The 8,971-nt window shown below is 36.4% G+C and overlaps 1 protein-coding gene across 1 annotated transcript in view; it reads left to right on the top strand.

The window, feature by feature from the left end:
- The first annotated feature begins 295 nt into the window (after positions 1 to 295).
- Positions 296 to 8,971, top strand: part of kremen1 (kringle containing transmembrane protein 1) — a 57,816-nt gene continuing 49,140 nt past the window's right edge. The window contains exon 1 of the mRNA XM_016572828.1: positions 296 to 507. Within this exon, the coding sequence (XP_016428314.1) occupies positions 432 to 507 (76 nt within the window). The 5' untranslated portion in view covers positions 296 to 431. The remainder of the gene's footprint in view (positions 508 to 8,971) is intronic.

Raw genomic sequence — 8,971 nt, 5'->3', positions numbered from 1 at the left:
ATCTATCTATCTATCTATCTATCTATCTATCGTGGAAACGACAGTGATTTAAAAGTCTTCAGGGATTGTTTTCGTAGCTCTCCGTGTTGTCTTGCTCACAGCTATTGGATTTCTGGCCAGCCCACAGCGCGCAACAGGTATATGTCCCCATGCATGGGGCAGGTTGAATCTATTGCCCCGATTTCCTGTCACATGATTTGAAATAGGATCCCTACTTTTTCTGCTATCTGTCTTGTGTGTGAGTGTCTGGGGGCAGCGCTGATTTGCCTAGAAGTTCAGACGCTCTTAACGCGGACGCGCAGCGAGATTTCATGACATTCAGCTGCTCACTGCATCAGCTCGACTGACCTGACTGGACTCGAAACACTTCACCTGCGAGGAGAGAGGAAGAGAAGGTGTTCAGATCTCTTATAGCCTACTACAGAAGAGCGATGGATTCGTGGAGAATCGCAGCTTTGCTCCTTGCTGCCTGCCTCAGCGCGTCTGCGTCAGACCAGTTCGAATCGGGTTAGTTCTCAAATCTTATGAACTGTAACTTTGTGCATTCTGGTGGTTGTAGGTCTTGTATGAGATGTTTCTTACACTAGTGCATTGCGTTGCGTCCGCATTGTCCCGACTCCAGTCTCGAGATGAGCAGCGGCTTGCAGCGCGTTCTGTCACTTTTCATGCCTTGTCTTGCGTCGGGTTCAGCTTTATGAATCACACAATCCATTTCGCGCTAAATAATTACCAAAACCCTATTTGATCGCTCTGATGAAGCTTTGCCTCCAATACAGCCACTTTGAAGTCTCAGACATCTGTATTTGTTAAATGTATTATTTATCCTATAATATAAAGAATCTTCAAGTGGATTTTAGTGTAAAGTGTGATGGTGAAAGTATTTTAATATTATGTGTAATTGTAATAACGCATGAAGATAACCTTTTTGGATAGTTGGATAAATATGACTTGCTTACAAAAAAAGTTAGCTGTGTGCTAGATAGATAGATACAGTTAATATTATATTTATACAAATATAATACTGTAATATACTTCCACACAGTAAGTGTTTGCATGCTTTAATGTATTTTTAGTTTTCAGGACATGTATGAAATCCTTTACAAAATGTACCATGGTAACCATAGTTTTTCTCTCAATCAACTTAATCAGCTTGTTCTGTATAAGCAAGTTATGTTCTTTTCATTTGATATACAGTAGCTGAAAGCTCACCAACAGATTATTTTCACTTCCAATATAAACCACAAATCCAATAAAATTGTACATCCAATATACCTTTCTCTGAGGTGAACTTGAGACCTTTAATTGTATCATAAATCCATCTTCAGCATCAGGAGTTAGGCACAATGAATTGCATATTATCTATATGCAAAACCCAAAAGAAATGTTTATTTAGATGTTTAGCAACGACCACATAAAGCAAACTTCTTGCCAGATAAACAGCAAGCAAGTGCAACATGTTTTCCAGGGTTGTGGATGGAATCGGGACGTCAACAACCAGTCCACCATTCAAGTTCATTTTAGGGAAATTTTCTGTCTTTTAGAATGAGGAAAATTAGATGTAGAATAGAATTAGGTGTTATTATCAAACCCTATGATCCGCCTCTTTCTTTTGTTATTGTAATAAGTGTGAAGATAATTGAGTGCGTGTGTTAGCAAGTCAAAAGTTTTTTCCAGTTTTTTGTTGCTAATATTAACTTGAATTTTTATATGAATGTAGTAACATAGTTTACAAATATTTTGTTTTGCTAGATTTCAGGTAGATAAAAGTAACTCTAATTTAAAAAAAAATCACCTTGTAATCAATGAAGCTGACTTGACTGAAATGCACAAGCCGCTTGCATTGATTTCAGTGGGAGTGCTCTAGGTTGCATCGCTTCACTACCAGCATAAGCTGTAATTTGTGTTGTGTTTCAAGTCTCAGAAGCAAATCCCCTACGCTCTCTTTTAATTATTATTTTTTTTTATTATAGCCTTTGATTCAAATGACAGGTTAGGCTATCTGGGCGATGCGTAAGCACTGCCGTCTATAGCATACCTATGCATTAGCAATGTATTTAAAGCTGCTTTCCAGAATATATTCATAATAATTACTCAGGCTTTGGGGTGACTTATTCCTCTTTACAAGTTTTTCTCTGCTATTTTGCGACATGGTGACTAATTATTACAGGTTTATGCTAATTAACACTGTAATAATTAATAAGGCATGTAGTAACAGGTCCATCCAGCCAGGAATTTGAATGTGTTGCAGTTAAACATCATTTAGTGAAATGGCTTGATGGCTCATTGCATGTTCCTTGTGTTTCCATATAAAATATAGTGAAAATCATTCAACAACAGTGAGTCGGAGCAACAATTTGCACTCTTTGCTCTCAATTTGTGAATATGGTTATTTGATTAATTGCATGAATTATTAGGTCCATGCATTCTCATACTTGCTCTGTTGAGGTGTTGTAGGGAGTCATAATAGTCGGTGCATTTGTTAGGCCTTTCAGTTCTCCTTTTTTGCAAATCAGTTATTGATATTTGATGAGTGAAAAGCATACTCTTGCTCATGTCTATGTGTGATAAGTCATGCAGATTAAAGCATGTGAATGATGAAACACTTTACAGGTTAAATAAAGGTGTGAGGCATTTGAAGGATAGCACAGTGTCTGTGGGTTTTCATTAATAGAGAGAAATGCATTGCTGTCCTCAGAAAACCCTCAATTTGTTGCCTTTTACTTTATATTGCATGAATTGAAATTATCTGCTCCTTTGCTTTTAATGGAACAGTACAACCAAAAATCTAAATTTGCTGAAAATTGAATCAGCCTCAGGCCATCCAAGATGTACAGTAAATGAGTTTGTTTCTTCATTGGAACAGGTTTTGAGAAATTTAGCATTATGTCACTTGCTCATCAATGGATCCTCTGCAGTGAATGGGTACCGTCAAGTGAGAGTCCAAACAGCTGATAAAAGCATCATAATAATCCACGCGACTCCAGTCTATCAGTTAATTTCTTGTGAAGTGAAAAGCTGCGAGAAAGCAATATTATGGACAGAGGACTCGTACTTTAGCTGGAAGCAAGGGTTTATAGTTAAAAATGTCATGATGCATTTATTTATTACAAACATGCAGCTTTTCACTTCACAAGACATTAATTGATGGACTGGAGTTATGTTGATTACTTGTGGATTATTGTGATGTTTTTATCAGCTGTTTGGACTCTCATTCTGACGGCACCCATTCACTGCAGAGGATCCACTGCTGAGCAAGTGACGTAATGCTAAATTTCTCCAAATTTGTTCTGATGAAGAAACAAACTCATCTACATCATGGATGGCCTGAGGGTCAGTACATTTTCAGCCAATTAAAATTTGTGGGTGGACTATTCCTTTAAACATATCTAAGAGATACGAGCAGTTTGTACCTGCACCTTGACCAGGCCAGAGACCAAGTCTGTATTTCCTCAGATGAAAAGATGTATTAAATGAATAGAGAATTATTCAGGGACTTTGAGAAGAAGCTGTGCATCTGTGTCCAGACAGGAGCTCGCCTCAAGTAAAGTGGATTTGGGTTTAGTTGATAGATGTTGTTGACTGGAATGAAGTAAGTAGTTCCCAGAAAGAGCTAGGAGGGGTTTATGATGTCATTCTCGTTTCTGTTGAAGATTTTATTTCAGATGCAAAGACAGATGTGTTGTTATCCCCCCTCCCCCTTTCTTTGTAGTCAAACTTGGACATGGCGGTACTTAGGAAGCGTTATTATGGATTATGGACTTCATGGACCAAGCAACGGTTTGAAGTTAAAAACGTCTTAATGATGGATTTGTTTCTTTTGACTTCTCAAGATGTTAATTGTTGGACATTAATTGATTACTTGTGGATTATTGTGATGTTTCGATCAGCTGTTTGGACTCTCATTGGTGAGCAACTGATGTAATGCTAAATTTATCCAAATCTGTTCTGATGAAGATGGCTTTTGATGTGAGAATACAACAGGGGATGGACTTCTTCACTGGAAGAAGTCTTTTATTATGGATTCAGGCCTTGTATTTTGACCAGAAGCAATGATTTAAAGTCGAAATGCCTTAATGGTGGATGTGTTTCTTAACAATGTGGCTTTTCACGTCACAAGACATTAATTGATGGACTGGAGTTATATTAATTACTTGTGGATTATTGTGATGTTTTTATCAGCTGTTTGGACTCTCATTCTGACGGCACCCATTCACTGCAGAGGATCCACTGCTGAGCAAGTGACGTAATGCTAAATTTCTCCAAATTTGTTCTGATGAAGAAACAAACTCATCTACATCATGGATGGCCTGAGGGTCAGTACATTTTCAGCCAATTAAAATTTGTGGGTGGACTATTCCTTTAAACATATCTAAGAGATACGAGCAGTTTGTACCTGCACCTTGACCAGGCCAGAGACCAAGTCTGTATTTCCTCAGATGAAAAGATGTATTAAATGAATAGAGAATTATTCAGGGACTTTGAGAAGAAGCTGTGCATCTGTGTCCAGACAGGAGCTCGCCTCAAGTAAAGTGGATTTGGGTTTAGTTGATAGATGTTGTTGACTGGAATGAAGTAAGTAGTTCCCAGAAAGAGCTAGGAGGGGTTTATGATGTCATTCTCGTTTCTGTTGAAGATTTTATTTCAGATGCAAAGACAGATGTGTTGTTATCCCCCCTCCCCCTTTCTTTGTAGTCAAACTTGGACATGGCGGTACTTGTTTTGCTGTGTTTTTCTATGAAAACAAAATGTGCTGATTGTTAAAATGAATGGAATGGTCATGGCTGAAGGGCAAACGGAAGACTTCAAAGTGTCAGCAACTTTGCTTAAGTTATTAAATCCATGGCATGCCTTGTCTGTTGTGATAGTTTCATCTTTCATCTCATTTCAAAAGGCAAGCACCATGTGGTTTAATTGGTCCCCACCAATTGTGAGTAATTAATATGGAGTTATCTGAAATGAGATCTCTGATCACAATCAGCACTGTTTAAAGTTATTTTTGTTCTTGAGTATGTGATCAGCTGAATCAGCTCTTCATCTACAGACACTTAGTTAACGCTTTGACTAAATTTCGTCTAATCTTGCGACATAGCTGAAAAGGGAATTCCAGAACGCAACCACTCTACTGTACTGTACTGTAGAAGATCCAGCATCAAAATACTGGCTGATATTTCATCCAAACTGTCATCTGTTACAGGAAATCACGATCAGTCGACTACATCACTGTCAGTCAGTTAAAGCATGATAAAACCACATGATGCTGCCATTGCTGAAAGAGTTAAAGGAGGATTTGCTGCCATATTGCATTAGTGTCTGTTTCGAATCGGTTTGAACCTGCTGTTCAGCTGCTTGCCATTGCTGGCTAGCTCTCTCCTCCGTTTTTAATCTCCCTCGGTCTTGTCTATATCTCTTGTTCTCCTCCTCTTTTTCTTGCCAGGGCTGATTGGAGTGAAGCACCTTTGCTTTGTCTTGTGTCTTCACCCAAAGCCACTCTGACAGTGTAGTATGGCTTGGGAGGGAAACAGTAGCCAGGTGGTCGGAAATGTGGGCAGGGGGAGAACTTTTGTACTTTGTACTCTGTCTCTTTAACCACTTCCTTTTTTTCTTCTTCTTTTTTGTGTGTACTTGTTTACAGAGTACTGCTGCATTGACCTTTTGGAGTTCATGACTATTATTTCAAGACTGTAAATGTATGATTTTTTTTTTTTTAGGCATTAAAGCTGTTCTTGTTCATTCACATAAAATGCTGTCAAGAACATTTGAAGCCTTGACTATTTTTTTCTGTGAAACGTGCTTGTCGTGGCATGTTTACCTTAATGTATATGTGTGTTATGTGTGCATGTGTTTGTGTGAAATCATTTCAAACTGTATGTCTAGTCTTGTACACCAGCTTACACTAGTAGTTAATTCAATATGTACAGTAATAGAATAAAATGTTCTTAATCAGTACATTTCTCTTGTTTTGCAGTAAAAAAGTCAAAATATTGTTAAAACAAGATATGCTTACTTGAGAAGCAAAATTACATGAGTAATTCACTAAGAAAAATAAACGTATTTTTTTAAAACTTAACTTTGCTTAAAATGAAATATTCTGAAATAAAATAATAAATAAAATAAATACAATTTAAACTTTAATATCTCACTCACACTTTAATATATCACTCACTCACTTTTTTTTTTACAACATTTTCACAGTAAATTTAAAGCTTTAATTTTTTTAATGTAAATTTAGCTTTTCCATCACAAGAATAAATTACATTAAAAAAAAAATTCAAATAGAAAACTTTTTTTTTTTTAAATTGTAATAATATTTCACAATATTGCTGTTTTTACTCTAACTTTTCAATCCAATAAATGCAAATAAATGGTGAGCATAGGACATTTCTTTCCTTTTTTTCCTTTTTTTGACATTTATTTATTTATTTTTATGAGACATTTAGTTACAAATCATATATTGGAGTTTGTTTGAGATCTCTGACTTTGGTTTCATTCGACTAAAATGCATATTTCTAATATTAATAAAGTGATAGTGATTTTGAGTCAATACATGGGCCCTCATAATGCCTAGTAACCACAGACCATGTGTCCACTCACATATCTTTCTGTGTATCTGTGGTGTAGAGGTGGTTAGCTGAGAGTGCTTCTTCTAATTTAGCAACAGAAATACCCACATCAGAGACTGTCGTTTCAGAGGGCACTGGCATTCCTTTGGTCCCTACATTTCCCAGAAATCCTTCCACCCATTTCCTGCCAGCATATCCTCACATTTACACACAACAGGCTGTAATTACCCACCCAGCTGATCCGATCCAGAACCAACCACCGAGAAACATGGAACACAAAGATGCCTCTGTAACCAAAAGTGACACAGTATACAGGCCATGCTTCTCCTCTGGACAGAGACACAGCCTGTGGTCGATTCTGTCAATCCTGTTTCTGTTTCTATGGGAAACTAAGCAGAAAATAAGCCGACAGCACGTCATGTGTTAATGACAATAGCTGAATGCCAAGTTCGGCTGGGATATGAGGTGCCAAAAGAGGCTAAATGAACTGAAACATTTCTCATCCAGTTCTACCAAGACCAAATTATTATCCGAGCTTTGCTACCCACTAGGAACAGGCAATCGTTTTTTCAGCCTCTATATATATTTCAAGGTCAATAAGATTAAAAAAATTATAATAATTAATACTTTTATTCGACAAGGATGTGTTAAATTGATCAAAAATGACAATAAAGACATTTATAATGTTACAAAATATTTGATCTGTTATTTTGAACTTTCTATTCATCAAATACTCCTGAAAAAAATGAAACTTTATTCAACATTGACAATCTCGAGCGCCAAATCAGCATATTAGAATGATTTCTGAAAGATCATGTGACACAGAAGACTGGAGACATAGCTGCTGAAAATTCAGGTTTGCTATCACAGGAATAAATTAAACATTTTTAAATCTATTAAAATATATAACAGTTATTTTATATTGTAATAATATTTCACAATTGAACTGTTTTTACTTTATTTTTGATCAAATAGATGTAGCCTAGATGCATAAAACATGAATAAAATAAAAATATTCAATTTTACCTACCCCAAACTTTTCAACGGTATAGTATATTTGGACCTATATATATATATACATATATATGAAAAATGCTCAAGGAAAAACCGTTCTGAATTAATTCACTGAAATATGAAATTAATCCAACTTACAAATGAATTTAATCTTGTAAATAAATCAAAATAGTTATTTTTGATACATTTAATTAGAGACTTTCTCATTACTTGTGAACTGCAATCCTTATCATTTTAAACGTATTATTATAGTTTAACACATACTGGATTGCGTAGAATAAAGTTTGCTAATGGTATGTGGGTGTATACGGGAGATTTATGATGGCCATCTGTGTCCCTCTCTCTTTTGTTTGATGTTACACCATGGGTCAAAGGTCAAGCATTAGTTGACCTATGGGTAGTTAGGAGCTTCTGTTCTGTACCTGATGCCTGCTCAGACCTGTTCAAACCAGTTCACCTACTAGCTAATGTGGCATCTGCTAATCATTCCCTTTAAAGGCTATTAAAAAGTGTTTTATCTTAGGCTACGATATAACATGCTGTCTATAGACAGTGAACACAAGCCTGCTGATTGGGTTGTAATTAATACTTTCTCTAATGATAATGACTTTGCTACCCATTTAGTTTTTTAGAAATATCACAATGCCCTAATCACATTTAACTTTTGCATTTAGGGCAAAACTGGTCTCAAACCTGCATTTTTATTTATTTTTTTATGTTTCATTGTACTCTTCACAGGAATTTTTGTGTTTTGCTAAAGCTATATCTGACACTGTTATTTTCTCAGAAGTACGCAAAGGTCAGTGAGAGGCGGGAGAGAGATTGAGATCTGCTTAACCACCATCACGGTACCCAACATGCTGAGATATGTCAGATGCCTAGTTTAGAAAAATATCCATATTTATAAACATGAATTTGGAATGTGCTTGTATAAAGTTGGCAAGAGAAAGAATACCTCAGCCGCCTCCCATGCTGCCGTTTTCTGTCTGCGGCCATTTATTTTGGCTCAGGATGTAACAGCCCATGCCATCCACTCACGACTTCCTGTTGACCTCTGATTGGCGCCCTGTGGAGTCTGTACAGGTCGAAAGGTCAGCTATATCTATCTGCTGTCATGTAGGGATGGGTCAGGACAATCAACTAGTCATTAGTGCGTTAGTGAGGTTGATTAGTGAGTTTTTTCTTCTTTTTAGCTTTAGTATGTTTGAGCAGTAGGCTATGAATGTAAAACTTCTCAGAGAGGGTTTTTAACATGCTGATGACATTTGAAAATTTGCTCAAAAATTGCTATACATTTCACAAATAAATTATATTTATTTATTTATTTTAATATATGAAAAATGCTACACATGGAATTTTTGAGTGACAAATCACTGAATTGCTCTGGATTGATTCAC

The sequence above is a fragment of the Sinocyclocheilus rhinocerous genome, unplaced genomic scaffold, assembly GCF_001515625.1.
Source record: "Sinocyclocheilus rhinocerous isolate Xijiao unplaced genomic scaffold, SAMN03320098_v1.1 scaffold352, whole genome shotgun sequence".
In the NCBI taxonomy this organism is placed as follows: domain Eukaryota; kingdom Metazoa; phylum Chordata; class Actinopteri; order Cypriniformes; family Cyprinidae; genus Sinocyclocheilus; species Sinocyclocheilus rhinocerous.
The sequence above is the reverse complement of the archived record's forward strand: the minus strand, read 5'-3'. Positions and strand labels throughout refer to the sequence as shown.